The following is a 25413-nucleotide window of genomic DNA, read 5'->3' as shown; positions in this document are numbered from 1 at the left end:
AATTCGAAAGAACTGAAAGGGCATAACCCATGCCACAGATAACCACATTCCAATCCATCAATCAACCATCCCACTTATAGCTGCAAAACCCAAGCCAATCATAATCATCGCCCCTTTCTTGAGTCCCGCAACTGGAATACTCAGCCTCGAGCAAAACCTCCGAGGCCTCAAACCAATAAGCTCACTAGGTCTGCACCAAACAACCTAAATCAATAAAGCCCTCGCGGCTCAGAACACTTACTAGGTCTATCTGCATGCATGAGTAACCACAACCAAAAGATTAACATGAACATAACCACTGCCACAAACCAATAAGCTCACTAACCATGCTAACTCCCCTGACTAGCCCTTAGAATCCCCAAAACCTTTCTTTATTCGATTATAAATCCTATGCTTCCAGTAGTACATTCCTAATACTACCTTCCATACCTATCCATACTTTCCTCAAAATCATTTCGGGTCTTCTAAGTCCTGGTCATAAAATACTCTTGAAACCCACTCCTCGATGAAACAATCGCACTAAATACTCCCTAGGCTATCCTAGCACTCACCCACACCCCATATACCATCAGCTGCTGAAGAACTCTTACATGCAACCAAACGCCGTCTAACCACTTCACGAATACAATTACATGCAACCAAGCTTAAATAATCCGTTAACTAAAGGACTCAGCCCTACAACGGTTGGACTCAAATAAGAGATACGTAATAGGTCCAAGTCCTTTATTCTAAGATTATTTAACCTTCATAGCATGCAATTTAATGTATTCATTTGATGGTTAACTCTCATCAACATGGGTCCCACAAAGCACAAAAAAGCATCATTCGAGCAGAGAAGCTGAGTGGCACTAAAATGCAATAAAATTAGACAGATCCTCATACAAAGTTCTCGACCTTCAAATACCCGCACCATGGGTGCAGCTTCGCCCTACTCACTCTCCATAGAGTGGCTAATCATTCATCGCACTGACTCGCTATACACACACCCACTCATGAAACTTCCACCAACCTTGCAGCACTTGTGTATGCTAGCCATACATAACACTGGATCCTATAGACAACCGAATACTCGATCCTAACCTAAGTCCACAACCAGACAAGGAACATGAAATAAGGCCAAAAAAAATATTCTCAGGCTATAGAATCTTAGTTCTGTTCAATTATGATGCATTCACTAAGCAACTACATTCATGATGTCAATTTCATATAAGGAAGAACCCTAGGATATCAAACATCTTATAATCAGGAAGTTCTATCATGTCATTCCTGAAGATCCCTAGCCTATTGCTAGCATGCTATTCTAACATATCACAATAACAACGAAAAATATGCTAATTTGGGGTCTACTTACTGGCTCCAACTGATTGTACACATCGCATCGCTTCTTGATTATCTTGAAAACAATTTTGAAAATCAATTTTAAAATACTCATGAACCCAAGGCCACTAACATAGCATCATCCTATATACCAAGATACTGACCTAACAGGTCACTAAGCATATCATCATGCAAATAACCTGGATACAAATCCGAAAAGGGTCGGCATTGGTGCCTTCGACCCTGTTAGTATAATGAGGTCAACTCACCTCACAATGTCGATTAGAATTGAAATATCAAACTCCCGAATCACGGCTCCAAACACCAACACCTACAACCACCAATGATCCACTTCCATAAATACCCAAATTACCAAAATACCACCAGAAGTCAAACTGGTCAACCCTTGGTCAAAGTGAAATTCAATGGTTAAGGTCAACAATCCATATTAACCCAACTCGTCGAGTACAATCGTTGATTTGTCGAGCTCCTTCAGAACTCAAAGAATTGTGAAAACCCCAGTTGACTCGCTGAGTTTCCAGACAACTAATTTGAGTCCATGCAGTGTCCAAAATGTCAGGAAAACCCTAACCAACTCGTCAAGTCATCTCACTGACTCGTCGAGTTCATGCAGAACCAAAAACGGGCAAGCTTCATCTGACTCATCGAGTTGACCTTGCAACTCGTCAAGTCCTTTTATTCCTTTTCTTATTCAGATGCTTTTAAGCAAAACCAAGGATCCAAATTGTAGATCTAGTCTCCTTGGGCATAGTTACCATGTAAAGTTGCAAACTTTACGTGCATGCAAGGCCTTAAATTCCATAACCAAGCTAAGGAAGAGGTGTAAGCCAAAGCTTGATAAACTCAATAACTTTATGACTATGAGGGCTTAAAGGAGTCCAGATCTGAAGTTACAACTTTAGATCATGCTCAATACCAGAAATGACCCACAAATATGCTAAAAATGGCCTTAACCCCTTGAATGAGGAGATATAACACTAGAATGATCAAGGTAACAACTTGTTACCTTCAAATGGAAGCCAAGACGGAGTTGGTACTGGATCTACAAGCCTCTCCTTGATCCAAGCTCTTGAGTCTTCAAGTTTCTTTCACTACAACCACTTTCCAAGATTTTACACACACAAAATGAGGAGTAATACACGATTAGGGTTTTTTGACGTCAAGGGGGTGATAAGAGAGGCAGAGGGTGGCTAATGAGCCTTTAAATAGGGTGAAAAACCATGTAAATTAGGGTTTCATATTCCAGATCTAACTCGTCGAGTTGGGTCCTCAAACTCGTCAAGTAGGTTCTAGAATCCACGCGACTTTAACCTTCTCTACACGACGAGTTGGGGCATCCGACTCATCGAGTAGATCTAAAAACATTAATATAAAACTTTAAAATTTATATCTGGGATTCGGGTTGTTATAATTTCCCATGAAAATAACCCCCTCTCTTTAAATCACTATATATAACATGTTACAAAGACATGGGCCGATTGCAAAGAATATGGGCCTGAGAAACTACAATATAACAAATATACATTAACAATTAAAGGCGCGATTATGTTCTTTAATTGATACATCATCTTTCTAAATTCCACCCAATTTTATCAATTTTTTCTTACAACTCATTGAACTCTACAAAATTTAATAGAGTATTACAAAAGCTAATTTGTAGTATTTTTTAAAAAATAGGAAATTTTTATATTTCCTATTGAAGAGTTCAATGGTCATTGACCTCCAAATCTATCAATTAACAATGCATCATCTCACAATGATCGAGTTTCATCTATTAAACAACAATTAGACTTGTGATCTTATTTAACTCCACCATTAAATTCGCTAATGTTGATGCACTTAGATGCGCTAACAACTAAACAATAATTATTTTTTTCTATAATCATACAATGACTACTCTCATTTGACTATTTATTATGAAAATATGTAAATAATACGAATGATTAAGACATATGTCATACTCACATAAATTCATCCATATGATCCACAATAAATTAAAAATAACAAGTTGTATAAAAGTGCATCATTTGTGATATTGAATTTGTGTGCAAAGAAGATATATGAAAAAAAAATCTACAAAACCCCATTTGGAAGGAAGAATAATAAGATGGTTAATAAACTAACATATACTACCTCCGTCCCATACGTATTGTCCACTTTTGACATTTGAAGTCTTTATTCTTCAACTTTGACCTTAAATAATTTTGTTTTAGATATATAATGCTTGGTGCAAAAAATATGAATGGATTGTGTTTCAAATGTCTTTTAATTGTGATAAGTCTAATTAAGTAATACATAACACTAATAAAAATATTTAACGTCAAAGTTGATGAATAAAGACTTCAAAAGTCAAAAGCAACAATAGGAATGGAGGGAGTATTACATAATTCCCATATATCAGAAATACAATATATGTACATGAAAGGTCTCTTATTTTATACAACGCGAAATTCCCCTCTAAAAAAATTGAATGGGATGAAATGAAACTAATAAAGCATCAATATAAAACTAATTTCTTTAGACATTGTTTCTATGGATGACATCTTAAATCTCATAAGCATAGAAGGGCATCCCGTAGCTGATATAGTGACAAAGAACATGGTTTGGCATGCAGAATTAAAGTTTGCACAATTGAACATGGTGATTTGGGTGCTAAAAGATATATTTGATCATAGTAAATGAGTACAAAAAGGGATCTAGTCTAGAAGTTCATAAATATCTCACTCACTAATCACTATGACTATATCTCTCAAGCACACCTCTACAAGTGGTATGAACCCACCTTATATAGAAATGTTTACATCTCTCTCTCTCACTCTCTATCTCTAATGTGTCAAAAGACTAATACTCCACATGCAAGTGGGTTTTACAAAAGTTAAACATTTACAAAGTCAATCATGAATAACTTTGTACCTCAACATTCTCCCCCACAAAGTTAGAATGAATGAGCCACTTCAAATCTTCCAAATTCGAGCAACTATGCGGTTCGAGCCTCATAGGTGATACATGTCGAAACGAACTTTAATCTTCAATTCTTCCATGATTCTTCAATTTGGGCTCTAGGATGTGAGACCATACAATCCGAGCATCAACGAATGATTAAGAGTATCCCAAACTCCAAATAATCACCCAAAAGTTGAGCATAAAGCACACCCTAAAAATCTTCAATAAAACCAAACGCATTTCGAATACATCACATCCGAACTTCCAATCGCATCATCTCGTAAGCTTCAAAACTTGAAGATCACTTCGGTCTTCAAATCCGTGTAATATGAAAAATTCAAGTTCGAATTTCCATATAAACTTCTCCCCCTTTTTATAATCGAAATTTGATTATAAAATATTCAAGGAAAAAGGACATGCTCTATTCGGAATTTTTCATGTCAAAACTCCCCCTTAACATGTGGCATAAACTTTGTGTTTCAATACGGAAAATCCAAAAAATAATCAATTTTTAGCTTCGTTCACGGATCGACCACCACAATGATTAAATCCTCCATAAGTAGTATTTTGGAATAAGTTTTGTTGTTTAGTGACCAAGACACTAGGTGATGAAAGAGTGGCAGATGAAGTAGGCGAGGAATCAAGTTGTTTAGTCTGGTGTTCTTGAGCCATAAGAATGGACCGAGTGTCTAGAAAACTTGGAAGGGGATTGTTGTGGCATTTGATTGTAGCAACACTTTAAAACTTTGGGTTTAACCCATTGGTAACATACATAACAAGATTCTTTTCGGGCATAGGAGAGCTAATATTATCAATCATATCAACAATAAACTTGAGACGGGTACAATATGAAGAAACATCAAAGTCACCTTTAGTAATCGTGCAGAGTTCTTTATCGAGTTGGGTGACTTTCGTGTCTTTGTTGATATGAAACATAAGTTAGATTTTGGAAAACTATTTTCTTGTAAAAATCCTTCAAGCCCTCGATTTGAGTCCAGAAACCCTCGAAGGCATGTCCGAATCCTTCAAACCAAGGTTCTGATACCAACTTGTAACATCCCAAATTTCAAGTCCAAAAATTTCATTTGTAGTTAAGTAATTTATAAAATTGTTTACTAAAAACATTGTCAATATTATATCATTCCATAAACCATCATGAATAAGTCTAAAATCACAACATTGATAAGTAGTATAAATCAGACAACAATCCCAGAAAACTCAATGTGGAAATCAAATGTGTCTACGTGATGCGGTGCTACACCGCCAATTCCATCCCCTTGGATGAAGAGGTACCTGAAACCAAAATTGAAACTGTAAAGACAAAGCTTAGTGAGTTATCCCATCATACCACATACTATACAATCATACATGCTGCAAGGCAATTCTGGGGTGCCCGACCTACCCATGTCAAGCCCTTCTAGGGTGCTGACTACCCGTGTCAAGCCATTCTGGGGTGCTGACTACCCAGGTCAGGCCATTCTGAGGTGCCTGCCTACCCTCCAGTCTATCTCACCCAGTCATGGGGACTATTTCACCCCCTACTACCATCACCTAACAACCTATCATCACATGTTGTCAGACATATATAGGGTGTCCGACCTACACTTCGGTCCTAACAACCGATCCGGGAACTATTTCCCTCCTCCTACCACTATTATATAGAACATAGCATATTGGCACATAGAACATATCAAGTAATAGAAAACCAGACAATTATCACAAAGACAATCATCTCAACTGTAACCAACTACTAGTGGGTCGGCCTTGGTGCCTTAGACCCATTTCTACTGGAAGGTAACCCACCTCGAAGTCGTGTAGTGTCTGTGTTGATCCCGGCATGGAGATCGAATTTCCTCAACTCCTCAATCCCTACACAACGATCTTTCTCGATTACTATGCATACTAATAACCTTTACAGGGTCAACCCAAACCCAAGTCAAAGTTAAGTCCAAGTCAACATCCAGTTGACTCAACTTGCCGAGTTGGCACGCCAACTCGTCAAGTCCCTATACCATCATCTGCTTCCAATTCGATTCTACTCGTTGAGTCTAGCAAGCGGTCGACGGGTTTTTCCTCAATCATAACATTGGGACAATCCTCAACTTACTCGCCGAGTTCTTCTGTGAACTCGTCGAGTCTTGCTTCCTCATGTGAGCTTGTCCGGTCTGTGACTCGCCGAGTTGTATGAACAACTCGTCAAGTCAATTTTCAAAATTGGGAGACTACCTTGGACTCGCCGAGTTTGCTCAAACACTTGTCAAGTCTCATGATTCCCAGGTTCCTTTATGAGCCTTAACAACTGAGGGACCTTCCACCCTATCATCTGATCCTTCTACAAAAAGGATTTGGAGGTCATTACACCCTAACTCGCCGAGTCCATCCCTGACCCTTACTACACAGCCGATTTAAATGGGTCTTAACACACCAAAACCATAGATCTGGCCTCCTAATGTCCATTTAATTTACACATAAAGTTTCAAACTTGGTGTACATGCATGGGATCTTTGTCTCAAAAATCCATAAAAGATGGTCTAAAAATGTATGGGGGTGTTTATGGTAACCAAGTGGGAACCTTTATGCCATAAAGACCCCTAATACCCCTAGATCTGAAGCACAAACTCACTTCTTATACTAAATCACGAATACATCCTCACTAGGGCTTCGAAGGATGTAGAAAAAGGACCAAAATCAAGATCCAAGCAATGAATAGGCAAAGTTTTAGCTTTATACCTCAAATGAGCTGGAAATCAGCTTAAAACTCTGGATCTTCTTGTTTCCCCTTGATCTTACAAGTCTCCTTCTCCTCTTCAAGCTTCAATCACACAAAAGTAATACCACAAGGCTCAAGAACACACAAAAACGGCTAGGGTTTCGAGTTAGGGCTTGCTTTGGATGATGGTGGCTGAGTTGGGGCGTTATAATGTGTTTAAATAAGGTGCAAACTCTTAATTGAGGGTTTCACACAACAACATCTGCTCGCCGACTCCGTTTCCCGACTCATAAGTAGATCACTTAAACTTCCTGCGGATCACGACCCTACTCGACGAGTTGGGCCCAACTCGTCGAGTCCCAATAGAGAACATAAGAAATACTTGAATTGAATGAATACTAGGGATCGTGTGTTACACATTTTCTTTCTTTGTTGATGATCTACAAAGGATCCCCATAAATGCAATGGTCCACTCAACCCATATTCTCTCTCTCTCTCTCTCTCTCTCTCTCTCTATATATATATATATATATATATATATATATATATATATCTATATCTCTCGATTTTGACCTGTAAAACCTGTAAAACCTTGGCTCCGAATGTGTATACGTGTATTTAACTAGAATCCATAGTAAACCCTTAAGTTCTTAATATTTAATGTGGGTATGTGTGTTTCTTTGAGTTCTAGGTATGATAAAATTTTATTTGTGTGGATAGGTGTGTTTGATTGACAAAGTTTATTATGTGGATGTATGTTTGTTTCTTCAACTAGGTTTTTTTTTTTTTTTTTTTTGCAAATGATGGGTTGATGGGTGATAAAGAAGATGATGGGAGAGAAGGAAATAGAAAGTGACTTACGATGGAGTGGGGTGGAGTAGGATTTTTTATAATTATTTAAATACAAAAATAAATGTATAAGATGTAAAAAATAAATGATAAGGGTAAAATAGTATTTTTTTAAATATACTAGAGACCAAATTCATGGGCAATTTTTGATTTTTGATCTTCCATGCAAGTTGGAAACCTTTTGAACCCCATCAATAGTTTTTTTTTTAAACCACAAGGAACAATTTTGCAATTTTGTCATTTTAAAATTACAGAACCTAGAAATTTAAAACATGAAACATAAAACTTCAAATAGCAAAAGGAAATGAAGTTTGATTAGGTATCTAAGCCTATAACTATAATTGGTATAAACTTGAATTAATAGTAGCACAATCCTTCTGGGTTGTCCTCAAACCTAGCATTTCAATATGATAACTTCTAGAGAGAGAGAGGGAGAGAGAGAGAGACTGATTTATTAATTTATTATATGGTTAATAAATTAATTAGAAATCAAAATAAATAAGTTGTTGATATATTATGAGAATAATATATTAATTGGAAATAGTATTATTTAATTAATAATTAACCAAAAATTAATTGGAATTAATTTTGGGATTAATTGGATTAATTAAAAGTAGGAGGACTAAAGGTGACAATGTTTAGTAGTTGAACATTGAGCAATTCTAGAACCTCCCAAAGGGGGGACAAATTCTAGAATGCTTTCTAGGGTTTTCTTGGGCATTAAGGGTGCCTTGGATCTCTTAGGGAGGAAGTTAAGGGATTAAGGTTATCTTGGAGATACTCGCCTTATCCAACACCTTCCTAAATTCCTATATAAACCCTAAAGGGTTTAGAATTTCATGAATGCTTCCTTTAGAGGTTCATAGGACCAGAATTTCTACTCTTCTCCTCTCTCTCTCTCTCTCTCTCTCTATATATATATATATATATATATATATATATATATATATATATATCTTTCTCTCTCTATTTCTCTCTTTCTCTCTCTTCAAGTTCCTTGGTTGCTAGGGTGTGGGTGTGAACCATTAGAGGCACGACACTTGTGGTGCTAGCTATCAAAGGTTTTCAAGAACGATTCAGGATTTTTTACAATACCAATCTCTAAGGTTAGTATTTGTTGTTATTATGAATTAGTTTGTGCCAGTAAAGTTTTATAGGTTTGCCATTCATAATATGTTGTTATATGTGAAAGACATAGATCAAAATACGTTGCATGTGCCCTAATCAACTGAATTGTTTAATTGTTTTTCTTCTTAAGTCGTTATAGTTGTAACCTCTATTTCCTATTAGTGGTATCAGAGCCTAGGGATTTCTTTCATGTATTTGCACATTAGTGAATCGATCAAAGAAACCTGTTTTTGGTTTGTCGCAACTCACGTTGTGAGCTTGCATGCTCATGTCGTGAGTACATGCCATATTCAAAAATCTAGAGCTAATATGCCTAATCAACTTGTATGTAATAATTATCTGCTATATTTTCTTTCTAAATCCAATTTTTATGAATATATCATGATAAAATAAAAGCCTAGAAGTTAGGAGATAAGTATTTGATCACTTGATTAATTATTTAGTTGATTAATAGGATTGACATTTTAAGTGTATAAATAATAAATCTAGATATTAATTGAACTTAATATTGAATGTCAATAATATGTGGTTTATTTCATAAGATTATTATGAACATGGTTTTGGAAGGTTTAAAATACATCCTTATGGATCTTATTATTAATTTGATTAAGCAATTAGTTAAAAGAAAATTAATAAATCCATAATAGGTTTAAAATTAATTAAGTTAAAAGTTTAATTTATTAAAAGATTAAAACCTTGTGTTTTTTAAAATCTTTCAAAAGACACCTTATACTATGTATATAATTACAATTTTAATATATAATATACGTATAAGAAAAGTCAGTGATATCGCTAGTACGTCTCATTCACGAAACCTTGTTGTGAAGAGGTTATAAGGAAGCGACCTATAAAATGGTCATTGAATGGGTGCTTATTCTCACCCACCACTCTCATGTGTGATGGAGGGTCGTTAGCCAAACTGGTTTGATAGGACAAAATCTCGTTAATATGTATAATGACATAAAGTCACTAAACTATTTTCTAAAATCACATTCTTAGGTACTTTAGGAAAATGTAAATTTATATGCTAATCCATGAAAACTCAGATTATATTTTATATGTCGTTAGTGGAGTGTGTGTGGTTAATTGGCACACTAATGGGGGACTATTGATGATATGATGGACATCTTAAAAATTATTGTTGTTGCTGGTGCGTGTGTGGTTAAATAACACATCAATGAGAGATGATAAATGATATCAAGGTTGTCGAGTGGGTTTGCATGCTTATTCACATCTCGTTTGTGATCCTTGGGATCCCAGTCCCAAAAGTGAGAGCATAATCAGAGATTAGACATGTCTTTGATTACATTCCATGAATCCAAAATGACCAAGGAGTTTTGTAAGATTGAAACTGATAAAAGCCTTACCTACCCAAAATAGATTTGAATTTGATTACGACATCCCTCTTCAAAGTTTGAATCGAACATATGGGTGCTAGCCTTAATTTAAATTTATGGGTTAACAATTAAGTATTAACATCAACTAACTTGAATTCTCCTATTTCCAATTTATAGATGTCAAGTAAGGACAAAAATGGTCTTCCTCCTTCTTTTGGAAATGGTCTTCCTCATTATTTTGGAAATGGTCTTGCTCTTCCTTTTGAAGATGATCTTCCACATTCCAATCAAGGTGAAAGTATGTTCCATTCTTTGAGCAATGGTGGAAATAGATATCATGCTTCTCCAACTCTTCCTCCTCCTCCTCCTCCTCCTCCTCTAGTGACACTCTGCACGTCTCGTTTCCCTCGACTTGAAAGATACAAATTACTCAAGCCCTATTGGCATGTAAACATCAAGATAGGAATTTTATGTGTGCACATGTTTTGAAAATTAAAACGTACGTCGAAAGATTTGAAAGATTGGGTGACGTTTTACCAAGGGAGAAAGCTATTGATTAGCTTCTCCTTTCGCTTCTTGATTCTTATAGTCACTTTATTGAGAACTTTTATATGAGTGACCACTACGTGACCCTAATTGATCTTACTCAAATGTTGATTATTGCTGAGACAGAAATGCTTAAGAGCACAAGTGAAGATAAGATGCTTGAAGGGTCTGATATGGACATTGACTATGGTGGTACAGAAAAGATTTCTCTTCCCAATGGAAATAGATCAGCCAAGTTCAAACTGTTTGATCGTATGGTAAAGAGAAAGGCTAATTCTGATATAGTTCCATGTGCCAAACCTAAAAATTCCATATGTTTCTATTGCTAATTGAAGGTACATTGGTTGTGAAGCTATCCAGACTACCTGAAAGATCTTAGAGATGGTAAATTCAGGTCGTTTGACTTTACTTCAGGTACATCCATTATCTAACTCCATTATTATAACAAGTTCCTATTCATATATTTTTAATACATGATGTGATTATCACATTGTGATGCCATTGCAGGATCTAAGGGAAAGAAGGAAGCTTAAGAAGAGTGAGTTAAATCTGATTGTGAGAGATAGATTTTGCTCGCATTGTTCGATGATCAGATTTTGGAAGCTACTACTTAGAGTTATGATAATTTAATAGATTGCTTTGGAAATTTCTTGAAACATATTTATCATTTTATGCATTGTATGCACAAGCTCAATTTTTTTTGTTTATTATCAATAAAAGTGAAATTTTGGCTTATCTAGTTGGTTTACTTTATATTTCCTTATATTGGCATTCATGAAAGTGTTGGTTACATTTCTATTATTAGTATTTTTAAAAATTGATTTAATTCTTAATTATATCACTTGTGCTAATGTCATAATAGAGTAAGTGATAAAGAAGTATCATCACGAAAGTTTCATTTGGATAGAAACTTGGAATCATGTAATTTTAATTACGTGATGTGTGAGAATCTTGATCATTGAAAGATTATGACTAATTCATTAATTACATGTTTGTATGAGTAAATGTGAAGGATTAATAGATCTTGTATATATTTATATGGACTCTTTAGTTCCACCACAAAGGATGATAACTCTATTCGTCATGATTTACTGATGTTTTGGTAAATATGCACTACTCGAAAAATAGCCTTTTACGACGCACTATGCGTGTCGTAAAACGCTCAGACGACGTGCAAATGCGTGTCAATAAAGGCCCTGTCATAACGACGCACATTTATGACACGCAATGCGTATCATTAAAACCCTTGTCAAGAAAGGCCATGTCATAAACGAAGATGACACACATTTTTGTGTTTCGTAAATTTAAATATTTAAAAAAAAAACATTTATTAATTTATTAATTTTTAAATTAAATTTGCATTTCATGCCTCATAATAGAAATAAAATATCATATACAAAAGATACAATCCATTGAATAATATAAAACAAAATATCATACACAAAAAATAAAATAAATTGCACAAATTATAATATGTCATACAAATAATCATACAAATGTTGAACAAAAATAATATAATGTTAAAATGGGTTACATTCCTATAAAACTAACAAATAATCATCCAAATCTGTTGTTTCTTACTGGAATATGTGTGTAATTGTCTCCTTCATCATCCTCCATGTCCAAAGTCGGACCTAACTTCCTAATCTGTATGTATAACAAAGACACATAAATATATTGTGAATTTGTGATCTGATCTGAAATATGAATCTTGAATGTTGGTTGTACCTTGTGCTTAATTTTAGTAGGCAAAATAGCATCTTGCCTTAAGAAAACTGCTAGACCACAATTTTTAGAAATCTAATTCTTTAAAAGTAAAAAGCTGAAACTACCAGACCATAAAAGAAATGTATAATTGTTTCAATATATTACTAAAGGGGCATAATAGTCTTTTTGTATGTTATTATCCTTGTCCCAATCCCTAAAAGTCATGTAATATATTAACTACACTAAATGACCATCTTACCCTTACTTTCTAAAAGCTCATCCAAGGTCATATAAGTAGGCGTATAAAGAAAGTTGACTTTTTTTTTTATCAAGAAAGATATGATCATCAACAACAGACAGTTAAGTATTAAGTCCCTGTTTGTTTTTTTGCCTAATTTATACAACATGTTAGTGCCACACCTCCACCTCCACCTACAGCTACCTGCATATTAGAAGGTGATGCGGTATCAGCAGGGGCACCAGTTATTTTCTTAGCTTCAGAAAGAACCTTAAACAAAAAGCTTATGTTCCATATTAATACTAAAAGAAAAAAAAGCTTTGATTATTTGAAGGGAAAATGCATACCTCAGCATCTTTAGCTTCAGATGCTTTCTTGTAATCCTACAATGAGGAGTCCCTATATGCCAGGCGAAAGTTTAACACACAAAGCAAAAAGATAAATGAACTTCATGGGTTCATAAGCATCTGATATGACAAAACACAAAAGATTAGATATGAACAATTATGTTAGGATTTAGAAATCCTAAGTTATGATTCATTTGAATCATTTGAATTGATGAAGTTGGAGAAAACACATTGTACTTGGTACCAAAGAACATAATGTAAGCAATTCAATATGTAATAATTTTAGTTGAGTCCAATTTTGTTATGTTATGTTGTGTTGTGTTCTCTTCTCTTCTCTTATGTTACGCTATCAATTCAATTCTACTTACTCCATATACCAAGGGATTTCAATTATTTTATTATATTGGTTGATTTTCCTGCGTACCTTACCAAGGGATCTTGATCACCATATTAGAATTTTCACCAAGTCAAGTAATTAATCAAGAAAGGTAGCTGGGGAATTGATTCCAAGAGCCGTAATTAACACTACAAATTGCACCATGTGACCCTATCTAGAAAGTCAAATGGGCAACAATCTTTTTGTAAGAAAGTTATCTTACCTTTAGTCTCAAGTAGTTTTTATCATCCTTTGTGTCTCGGTACACAATAGCAGAAGCCTCACGTGATATGGATGAGCTTGACTGGAGAGTTGACTTTAGAAGACTTGCACCATTTGACTCTTTGAAGAAATGTTGCATCCAATAACTTGGTGTTCCATATGATTGAGAAGAATAAAAAACTATTGCATCCGGCATCCACCATAACAAAATAAAATACTTCCCATCATTTACCATGAGAAGGGTATTTATGTCTTTTTCACATTGATTGAATAAAATTCATACCGCCTATCGTTGGTGTTCACGAACAAAGGTGCATAACTCGCCATTTCAACAACGTCGCTGCAAATAACAATCTCGTTAGAAGTCAAAATCAGTCAACATTATAGTCAAAGAACCTGTTCTTTTCTACACCAATAAGGAATCCAGCTTCAATGAGAGCTCCTAAAAGACTTCCAGAACCAGCGTCATTTCCTCTCACAACATACTCGCTCACAAATGCCTAAAATAAATAAAATAATAAATTTTCACATGGTTAATTGATTTACATTTTACAATTAACAATTAAAAATTAACAATTAACAAACCTTTGGGCCAACACATGATGTATGATCGAAGGTATTAGCCATAGAAAATACAGTGTTTACATTTGTGTAAATCTGTCCTAAAATAATAATACTAATAATAAACCTATCAACCCAAACCGCACCCTCCACATCATCATCAACAACCTCCTCAATCTCAACCAAGTAGCTCCGGAATGTCTCTTGAAGACATTGTCAAATCTCTAGCCACTAGTACCCAACAATTCCAAAAAGAAACAAGGACTAGTATCTCCAACCTTGAAGCACAAATGGGAGATATAGTTACATCCATAAGCAAGTTGGAATCCCGTGGTAATGTATGATTTTCATGTAAGATTCTAAAGTCAAAGTCAAACTTGTTTTATATTCTAAAACACCTCTAGGAAAGACACTTGATTTATCCGTAAGAGAGATTATGACACCGGTTTCACTTAAGGGTCCGACATTTAATGATTTATACACTGAATAGGGCATGACATTGATAGAAGCGCCAAGATCAAGCATAGCACTACTAAAAGTAACATCTCCAATCTTGCAAGGAACCGTGAACATTCCGGGATCTTTGCATTTGGGTGGAAGTTTCCTTTGTAAAACCGCGGATGCGTTTTCATTCATCAAAATTTTCTCATTTCCCTTCAACTTCCTCTTGTTGGTACAAAGTTCTTTCAAGAACTTTGCATATCTTGGGATTTGCTTGATTGCATCAAGTAGAGGGATGTTTACTTCCACCTTACGGAAGGTGTCCAAAATCTCTTTCTCCTCCATATTCTTCTTTGAAGTTGCAAGTCGAGAGGGGAACGGTGGTTGAGTGGCTATTGGTGTTACTAGAGGGGCAGTCTTCTTTGGAACTCCATCTTGTGCATCATTCTTGATTATAGGTACTTCAATGGGAATAACTTCTATCTCTTCTTCTTCTTCCCTCGGCTTCTTCTTTGAACTACTTTCTCCGGCTTGTTTACCACTTCTCAAGGTCACCACATTGACATTTGGGTTCTTTTCGGTTTGAGAAGGGAGTTTACCACGGGATTCCAACTTGCTTATAGATGTAACTATATCTCCCATTTGTGCTTCAAGGTTGGAGATAGTAGTCCTTGTTTCTTTTTGGAATTGTTGGGTACTAGTGGCTAGAGATTTGACAATGTCTTCAAGAGACATTCCGGAGCTACTTGGTTGAGATTGAGGAGGTTATTGATGATGATGTAGAGGGTGCGGTTTGAGTTGATAGTGTGGTTGTTGTTGTTGGTAATGAGGTTGGGGTGCTGGATAGGATGGTCTAACCAATGCATTTTGAGGCAATGGTCTTGGGTTGTAGCTCATGTTGGGATTTGGCTTCCAACTTGAATTATATGCATTTTGGTAACCGGATGGTTTGTTGTGGTAGTTTTGGAACTCTCCCGTGGCATTCACATGCTCCGCATCTTCTTGAAGGATGGGACACATATCCGTAGGATGTCCCATTGTTGCACATATTCCACAAACCATCACTTGTGGAGTTTGCCCCATGGCTAGCTTTTGGACAACGGAGGTTAGATCTTTGATTTGAGACTCGAGATTTGATGTTCCCACTTCATTGACTTTGTGTTGTGTGTCTCTTTTCATATCTTGGCGAGGGCCAAAATGTTGTGAATTCGCGGCTATGGTGTTGAAAAGTTGTCTTGTTTGCTGTGGGGTTTTACTAAAGACATCTCCACCACTTGAGGCATCAACTAGTCTTCTCTCCATTGGCAACAATCCCTCGTAGAAGTGTTGAATGAGGAGTTGTTCCGGGATTTGGTGTTGTGGGCAACTATAGCACAGGTTGTTGAACCTCTCCCAATAATCATGGAAAGTCTCATTTTGACCTTGGCGGATTCCACAAATCTCATTTCGAAGACTTGAGACTCTTGAGGCGGGATAAAACTTGTCAAGGAAAGCTCTTGCCATGTCGGTCCATGAGTTGATCGACCCCGATGGAAGATAGAATAACCAATCTTTTGCTCTACCGACCAATGAAAAGGGGAATGCCCTTAGCTTGATTTGGTCATCGGTTGACCCTTGTGGCTTCATGCTAGTGCAAATAATGTGGAACATCTTCAAATGCTTATGAGGGTCTTCATTCTCCAATCTATGGAAAGTCGGTAGGTGATGGACTAAACTTGACTTCAACTCCGAGCCTCCTTCCAAAACTGGGTAATTGATACCGGTTGGAGTTTGTGTAACATCGGTCTCCATCATTTGCCTCAAATTTCTTTTGGGAACTTCTCCTCCGTCTGCCATTTCAATTGGTTCAATAATGGGTGGATTTTGTTGTAGGGGTGGTGTTTCGGGAATTTCTTGGCGAGGGTCGGGACTAGAATCGGGCTCTATGTCGCTTAATGAAGCGGTTTCGACCTCCAGATCCCCGTGAGGATTAGAAGTTTGACCACGTTCAATTCGCTTTTCCTTCGCCAAACGCCTTGCTTCTTTTTCGATTTCTGGATTGTAAATCAAGTTACCTGTACGCTGAGATCTGGGCATAGAGAAACAAATTGATTAAAAATAAACCAATCCCTGGCAACGGCGCCAAAAATTTGGTGGTTGTCGAGGCCAACACAAATAATAACCCTAAATATTACACACTAAAATAGTGTATAGTGGTAAAGGGATCGAATCCACGGAGATTGGTTCAATTTATAACTCTATGAAAAAAAATCTCTTTGTAAAAATACTTGTAAAATGACAATAAATATAAAATGGGGGGTTTTGGTGTTTTGAAACACTTGAAACAAACTAGAATTAACTATGATTTAAATAGACAAATGCAACAAAAAATAAGAGTTTGATGTAAAATCAATAAGGGAGAGAAGGTTGACTTAAAGTTTCCTCACTTTGACTTTTGATGAACATATCATTAGAATCCAATGGTGCAATACTTTGATTTAAATCCTTAATTTGGATATAGTAATCCAAGGAGCTTGAGATTACCTAGACTTTTCTTAATTGTTGAAATGGCTAGAGAAGCTCATAACAATTTCCTTAGTCAAAGTCACTAATTCCAAATAGCATGTAATTAGTGAAAGTCAACTAGCATTAAGAACCAAAAAGTCACCAAATCCAGAGGGGTCAAATGCTTTCACCACCATGTTGGAGGAAATGTTTTTATGATTGTGTGAAGCAAAAACAACACAAAAATCATTTGTTGCTTGCTAATTTGAGGATCCTTTACTTAATCAAGAAATTAGCCAACTAATCACCACAAACACATTTAAACTCATGAACTAAAACATACAAGTAATGATAAGATGTTAAAACACAAAACATTCTCATAAAGATTCAAGAACATGTTCATGGATTCTTCAACATTCAACAAAAGTTCAAAGGATTAACCAAAAGTCAACCAAGATTAGCTTAGCCAAGCATGGCTAAACCCAAAGAAACAAAGTTAGAGAAAATTGTACCAAACATTAAGCAAGAATCAAGAGGTAAAAATATGATGTTCTTCAAGGGTTCTTGGCCTTCAAAAGTCTTCAAAACTCCAAAGAGAATCTCCAAAAATCGGATGTTCAAGAGTCTCCAAAAGATGGGCACCAACCTTCCTCAAATAGCCTTCCAAATGGATTTCCGAAATTACCCCTGCAGAGCCTTGCGCGACCCGCGTGCTGCTGCGCGGGTGGGTTGCGCGGGTGGTGCTTGACATGGGCTTCTTTGAGATTTTGGGCCTCCAAAGCATATCTCACTAGCCCAGATCGAATCCAATCACCTCCTAGCCCATTTTCTTCAAGTTTTTCTTCATTTTAAGCCCAATTTGACCTCTCCAAATCCTCCAAAGCTCGTGAACTCGCCCGATTAATAATCTACGTACGCTTGAATATTCCCCCGCATCTTGCAAATTTAAAGTTTATTTCTCTCCAAGTCTTCAAATAATCATCAAGATCAGTCCATGCATCATATCCATTACCCATCAAGCCCAACATCATTTTTGTCTACCAAATCTCATCGCCTCCTATACGTCCCGAACACTCCTGCTCCGCTAGACCCGAAAACCTGCAATTGCTCACAAGATTCGAGAGTACCCGAAATAGTCATAAAATAACAAAAAGGAAAATATGCATGGAAATTATCTAAATTATGAATGAAATATGCTAAAATAAACTATAAAAAGAAGTAAACAAAACTAACTATCACTCACCTCTTGGAATAACTAGTAAAATCTAATGCTCGAAATCCTCAATCTAGCTCCCGCCTATTATAAAGATAACATTTCTATTTAATATTCTCCTTACACTCTTAGCCCTAGAATTGGGTAAGAGACCATAATGCGCCTCACCGATCTCCCTTGCACATCTTGACCAGACTCTAAAGTCAAAAGAAGTCAAACTCTAGTCAACAGTCAAATTTTGACCAGACTCGCCGAGTCCCATTGATTCCCAGTGACCCTCTGAAACTGCCCCACTCGATAGGTCAATCTCCCAACTCATCGAGTTACTACGTAACTCGGTTACTCGGGACAAACCCTAGACAACTCACCGAGTCAACCCATAGACTCGGTGAGTCTACTTAGATCTTCATCCATTCAAACAGTTTCAAGCCCAGATCTTCTCCAAATCCTCATATCTAATCTCATAGGACTCATTTAGTCACATAAAGTCATTGACTTTACATCCATGCATGGAATTTAGAGCAAGAAATGTCAAAACCATGGGCTAACAATGTTATACACACATAGAGCTTCACCAAAATTGATTAAAGCGTCGTCCTTAAGACGTTTGGGACCTCCTAGCTTCCAGATATGGGGTTTAAGCCTCCTCACAACTCTTAATCCAAAAAAACCCCAAAAGAAATGTAGAAGAAAAGCCCTAATTTCCACAAAATGAGAAATCTACACAAAGGAGAGGATAAGTGTCGAGATTTATACCTTTACTGATGTCTTGAGTGTGAACCTAGCAGATCCAACACCTCCTCTTGGTCCTCTAGCTTGAATCATTCCTCCTTCTTGTAAATATGACCACAAAAAGCTTCACAAAAGCCTTCTTCCTTACTCCAAGCTCTCAAACACGATTTAGGGTTTCTCTCCTGAAGGGTAGCTGTAATAGGAGGCCTTAAGGGCGTTGAAATAGGTCACATGCCCGAGAAATTAGGGTTTCCCTCGTCAACATAAACTCGACGAGTCACCTCTCCGACTCATCGAGTCCATTCATTTTTCACGTCACCAAGTCAGGACCCTACTCGACGAGTTGAAGCACCAACTCGTCGAGTCACTCCACTACAAACAATTTAAATAATTAAATAATGTACCTGGGAAAATCGGATGTTACATCGTTGTTGTAGTTGGAGGATCCCCGTATTGTGTTACTTTTATCGATAACTATACAAGGAAAGTTTGGTTTTATTTCTTGAAGCAGAAGTATGAATTTTTCAGTTCTTTCAAGGAATGGAAAGCGATTATGTATAATAAATGTAACTCAAAAATCAAGTGTTTCAGATCCGATAATGGGGGTGAGTACAGTAGCAAATCATTCGATGATTTGTAAGCTGAACATGGAATTAGGATGTAAAATACCGTTCCAGAAAAACCTTAGTAGAATGAACTTGTTGAGAGGATGAACAAAACATTGAATGAAAGGGTGAAGAGCATGATACTGCATGTAGGTTTACCCAAGACGTTCTGGGTAGATGCAGTCAACACAACTATATTCTTAGTCAATAGAGGACCCTTAGTACCCATTACGTTCAGGATTCTAGAGGAAGAATGGAAAGGTTGTGAGGTTTCATTCAAACATATTAAGGTCTTCGATTGTGTCCCATAGATAAAAGTTAAATAAAATAATGAAGACAAGCTAGATGCAAAGGCAAGGGAGTTTATCTTTATAGGTTATGGGTTACGAGACATATGATACCACTTCTGGGATGACGGGCATAAAAAGGTTATCAAAATTCGAGATGTGGTGTTCAACGAGAATGCGGTATACGTAGATGAACTTGCTAAGAGCTCGAGTAGTAAAAGCAACCAGGAAATAAGAAAACTTTGAGTTAAAAGAAACATCAGATGACAACATTATAAAACTTACCAGTACTGCAGAAATACATCAAATTTCAGGAGGTAGTGAGAGTACTAATGAAACTAAAGATAATGGGAGCTTAGATGATAGTTGTTCAGAGAATGAAGGTGTAGAAACTAATGCTCTTAACGTCTATAGATATACAAGAATACGAAGGCCTCCAGTCATGTATTCTTCTTCAATAAACATCTTGTTTCCGACAGAGAATGGCAAACCAAAGTATTATATACAAGCCTTAAAGATAAGAGAATCCATAAATTGTAGAATGGATATAGAAGAAGAACTAAGCTCAATTGATAAGAATCATACTTGGTCCTTGGTTAATCTCCCAGCAAGGAAGAAAACACTACGAAACTAGTGGGTGTTTCGGGTAAAGGGTCGGATTGATGGCACAAGAGATACATGATAAGTTTTGTGGTCAAGGGGATCCAATAGAAGAGAAGGGTTGATTATAATGAGATATTTTATCGAGTTGTGAAGACGAATGTAATCAAAATGGTTTTAGGAATGGTAGCCTCTAAAGATCTCCATCTAGAGCAACTAGATGTGGAAACAATGTTTCTCCATGGGCACCTTGAAGAATACATATACATGGCATAAACAAAAGGTTTTCTCACAGTTGGCAAAGAAAATATGTTTTGCAAACTGAAGAAAAGTTTGTATGGTTTGAAACAAGCTCCAAGGCTGTTATACTTGAAATTTGATAGATTTATGTAGATGAATGGATACAACAGATGTGTGATGGATTACTATTGATATTTAAAGAAATTTAAATCCTATTACATAATCTTATTCTCATATGTTAATCACTTATTGATTTCTCGATCCAACATGTTGGAGATCAATAAGCTAAAGAAGCAGCTGGCCAGTGATTTCGAGATTGAGGACTTAAGGGTTGGTAAAAAAATATTTGACATGAGAATATCTAGGGATAGAGTTACAATTACATTAAAAGTTTTACAAGCCAAGTATATCAAGAGCGTTTTAGAAAGTTTTGAACATTGTAGATGTAAAAGATAAAAGTAAACAAATGGGGAATCAGTTGAGACTCACAAAGAAGTAATCCCCAAAGAAAGATGAAGCCAAAGAATACATAGCCAAAGTTTCCTACGCATCAACAGTGGGTAGTATATTGTATGAAACGGTACACACCATAACAGGCATTGATCATGTCGTGGAAGTTATGAGCATATTCATGTCCAATATAGGAAAACAACAATGGGAATGAATGAAATGGCTGATATGCTACTTAAAAGGAACAATTGAGTTTTCCTTATGTTTTAGAAGAAAAGGAGTAGTCTTACAAACGTTCGCTAATGCAGACTTAGGTGGATGTGCAGATTCAGGCCATAGCACAACATGTTATGAGTTCAAAATTAGAGGTACAATAATTAATTGGATGTCAAGGTTACAAAAAAGTGTTGCTCTCTCAACCACATAAGTAGAATAGATAGCACTTGCAGAAGCTGCCAAAGAGCTCATATGGTTAAAGAGTTTCTTATTAGAACATGGAATGAAGCAGGAGGATTGTGTACTACAACGTTACAACCAAAGTGCTGTTTAGTTAGGAAATAATCCAATGTTTCATTGTAGAACGGAACACGTTCACATGAGGTACCACCTCATTCAAGAGTTAATCAATGAATAAACTATAAACATGAAGAAATGCCTTGGACCAAAGAATCAACTGATATGTTCACCAAGGTGGTTATCACTATGAAGTTGAAGCTTTGTATGGCTTCAAGTGGCATTCCAGAAGTTTGAAGAGAAGGGCTTAGCAGGAGAGAAAGACAATGTACTTTGAGGAATGGAAAATTTTGAATGGAAGATGAAGTTGTTCGAGTCTTCAAGTGGGAGATTGTTGGCGTAAAAGTCTTGTCCAACATGGAGCACATAGAATCAAGTAGATCACTAGGATGGAGCACTTAGAATCAAGTGGATCACTTGGAGGAACATTGAGCACTTGGAGGTTTAATGGATCACTTAGAGGTGGAATGGAGCATCAGGGATCAACATAAAGCAATTGGAGTTGGAGTGAATCATCAGGAAGGAGAATAGAGCATCAATGATGGTCCATGCATCATGATGCACCATTTAAAGATGATGTGCCATATTGTACATAAGGTGCAACATTCATGTATATGGTGTGCCACTTATGATCTAGGTACGCCAACTTGGTACTTGATCTAGGTGTGCCACTATCATATTCCTTGTTGTGTTCTGGGAGTGTTGAAGTGTTGCTGATGTACAAAAAAGAAAGGATGCGCCACTCAACTAGAAGATGCACCATTAATGAGGAAGGTGTGCCATTAATGTGCAAGGTGCACCATCATGGCTCTTGATGCGTCACCCAGGTGGCAGGCTCAGTAGGTTACTCAAGATTGTTCATTGTTGTTCAGAAGGATGAAGATGCTCAAGGAGGATGCTTCAAATAGATGATTCGTCATGGTGGCTCATGATGCGTCATCATGGCCCATGATGCTCCATCATGTATTTCGTTAATGCTCATGAGGTTAAAAGTTCTAGAATCATCTACATGGTACTCCGTGATTGATTGAAAATTAGTGCATCCTCTTAATGGGCTGATTATGGATGGGCTTGACCCATCATAATTTGAGTTTCCCATGCATGTGTATAAATAGGATCATATCTCCATTATTGTAAATTGCTTAATTTTTGTGAGAGCTCAAAATGAGATATAATTTTGAGAACTTGTAATAGTTCAAGAAAGTTAGTAAAACTCTCTCTCTCTCTCTATATATATATATATACATATATATATATATATATATATAGAGAGAGAGAGAGAGAGAGAGAACTTGTAATAGTTTCAGAAAGTTAATAAAATTCCCACTCTCATTTTATTAACTTTCTGAAACTTTTACAAGTTCTCTCCCTCTCTCTCCCTATATATATATATATATATATATATATATATATATATATATATATCATGTACGTACTTCACATCGACCGAATCACGTGAAGTATTTTGTTTTGTTTGATATTTGTTTGAAGTGTTTAATTTGTTTTGTTGCCACCAAACATTGTGTTGGAGTTTTTATTCTCATATATATATATATATATATATATATATATATATATATATATATATATATATATATATATATATATATATATATATATATATATATATAGAGAGAGAGAGAGAGAGAGAGTGAGAGAGAGAGAGAGAGAGAGAAAGAGAGAGGTAGGTTCAAATGTGGATGAACAATTTTTTTGTGGATGTAGGGATTAATATGGATCAAGTATTATTTAATTTTAATAAATAATTGATTAAATCATTTTCCTTTTAATTTAGGCAAATTACTTTATTTAAAACCCTACTGACTCTTCCTTCGACACCCACAAAACCATATCCTTCCTGCCTCCATCGATGTTCAGCCCCAGATGACCTCACACCACCACCATATTTTCTCTTATCTCTCGCCATCAGATCGAAACTAATGCAGTCTCTTTGCTTCCATCGAAGAACTAACCATTCACAATGTTTGTTTATGGAGAATGACTATTGAATGTGGAAGATGGATGACTGAGCGGGGAAGAGTCAAAGGATGGTGCATCCAGCAATCGAACCTTCGTCGTATTTTCTAAAAACTTGGAGATGTGAAGATTGGTTGCTAGGTTTCCTTTCCGATAAGTTGCTAGCAACAAAGACGAGATTAATTGGTTCGTTGATGTTGCTGTATGCCAATAAAACAACCGCTGGACAATCCTAAACCTCTACAATCGTCGTACACCACCACTACATATGTAACAAACCCTATACCACATCAAATCCGTTTTTTGCTGAGGTTTTATAGACCCTAAACATTTTCAGATTCTTGAGAATTCGATAAATCAAGGAGGTTCTGTGTTATCTCACTGTTAATTGATATTAACATATGTTCTTAAATTGAAATTTCTTGGTTTTTGTATACTTTTTTTTTCAGAATGATGAAAATAGTGAATTATTGTCGATGGTATACGATCCTTCTAGCATTTTAACGTATTGGGGTAAAAGGCCATGAACTTTGTGACATGTATCATTCAATTGCGAGTTGTTGCTGGAGGATTTATTTCATGCCTTGCTTGGGCCGTGATAAATAAGAAGGTTAAAGAAGTAAGTATATATTTCATGTTGTTTGTTCATCTGTTTTGTGATTTTGATCTTTTTGAAATCCCAAAAACCATATAACTTGTTACTTCTAAAAGATTGCTACTTATGGTAAACCTATTTTGTTTTGCATTTTTAAAGAAGATATGGTCTTACTAGTATGTTATTTTTTTGTTATTTAGACCAGAATAATGTTGTTTGGGCAATCGAGTTGAGAGAAATAATAACCACTTTGGGTCCTGCTTACAAAAAAATTATGCAAGCATTAGTCCAAATATATTATCCCCTGCTGCAATCACTAAGTTGCAAAAGCTTTGTGATAAGGTCCCATTATACACGGATGGCATTGTAATATATTTAGAAAATGAAATTTTGGATGCGGTTTAATTGTAATATCTTTAAATAGTTTCTCATTGGCTTATTTTCCATTGTTGTTACAAGCTCTTGTAAAGAGAATTGGTCCACCTTACAAAAGCAACATAATTCTTTTAGAATATCAAGGTTCATTTTACAAAAGCAACATCATTCTTTCGGAATAGAATGGTGCACCTTACAAAAACAACAATATTCTTTCAGAATAAAATGATTCACCTTACAAAAACAACATCATTCTTTCTTTAAGGAGAAATCTAGCATAATGAATTATTAAATTTTATGTCAGTTTTTGTACTTTCAAAAATTGTATATATCTTTTTCCTAGGAATGGTTGACATTAGCGAGAGAATGAAAAGAATTTAGTATTTATTATTTAAGAATGTATTTATATTTTTCATGTTTGTTATAAATCATTGAGGAATGTGTATTGTTGTTTGTCAGAATGAATTTTGTTATTGTTCAACTTATAGTTTAAAATTTTGTTATTCTTTAAAATTTTCATTCAATCAGAATATGTATTTTATAAGAATTAGTATTCAATCAAAATATTTATTCTATTAAAATATGTATTTTAAATTTTT

The 25413-nt window shown here is 35.9% G+C and overlaps 1 protein-coding gene across 1 annotated transcript; it reads right to left on the bottom strand.

Annotated features, from left to right (window-relative positions):
• Positions 1 to 12408: 12408 nt before the first annotated feature.
• On the bottom strand, positions 12409 to 23794 carry LOC145007403 (alpha-L-arabinofuranosidase 1-like). Its single transcript, XM_078966344.1, has 8 exons — positions 23693 to 23794; positions 14327 to 14398; positions 14138 to 14241; positions 14026 to 14081; positions 13743 to 13942; positions 13144 to 13179; positions 13001 to 13066; positions 12409 to 12498 (listed from the first exon to the last, which is right to left on the bottom strand). Exons 1-8 carry the CDS (start codon positions 23792 to 23794, stop codon positions 12409 to 12411), a joined length of 726 nt encoding a protein of 241 aa, XP_078822470.1.
• Between the last annotated feature and the right edge of the window lie 1619 nt (positions 23795 to 25413).

Source organism: Lactuca saligna, chromosome 7, assembly GCF_052625555.1.
Source record: "Lactuca saligna cultivar CGN05327 chromosome 7, ASM5262555v1, whole genome shotgun sequence".
NCBI lineage: Eukaryota > Viridiplantae > Streptophyta > Magnoliopsida > Asterales > Asteraceae > Lactuca > Lactuca saligna.
The sequence above is the reverse complement of the archived record's forward strand: the minus strand, read 5'-3'. Positions and strand labels throughout refer to the sequence as shown.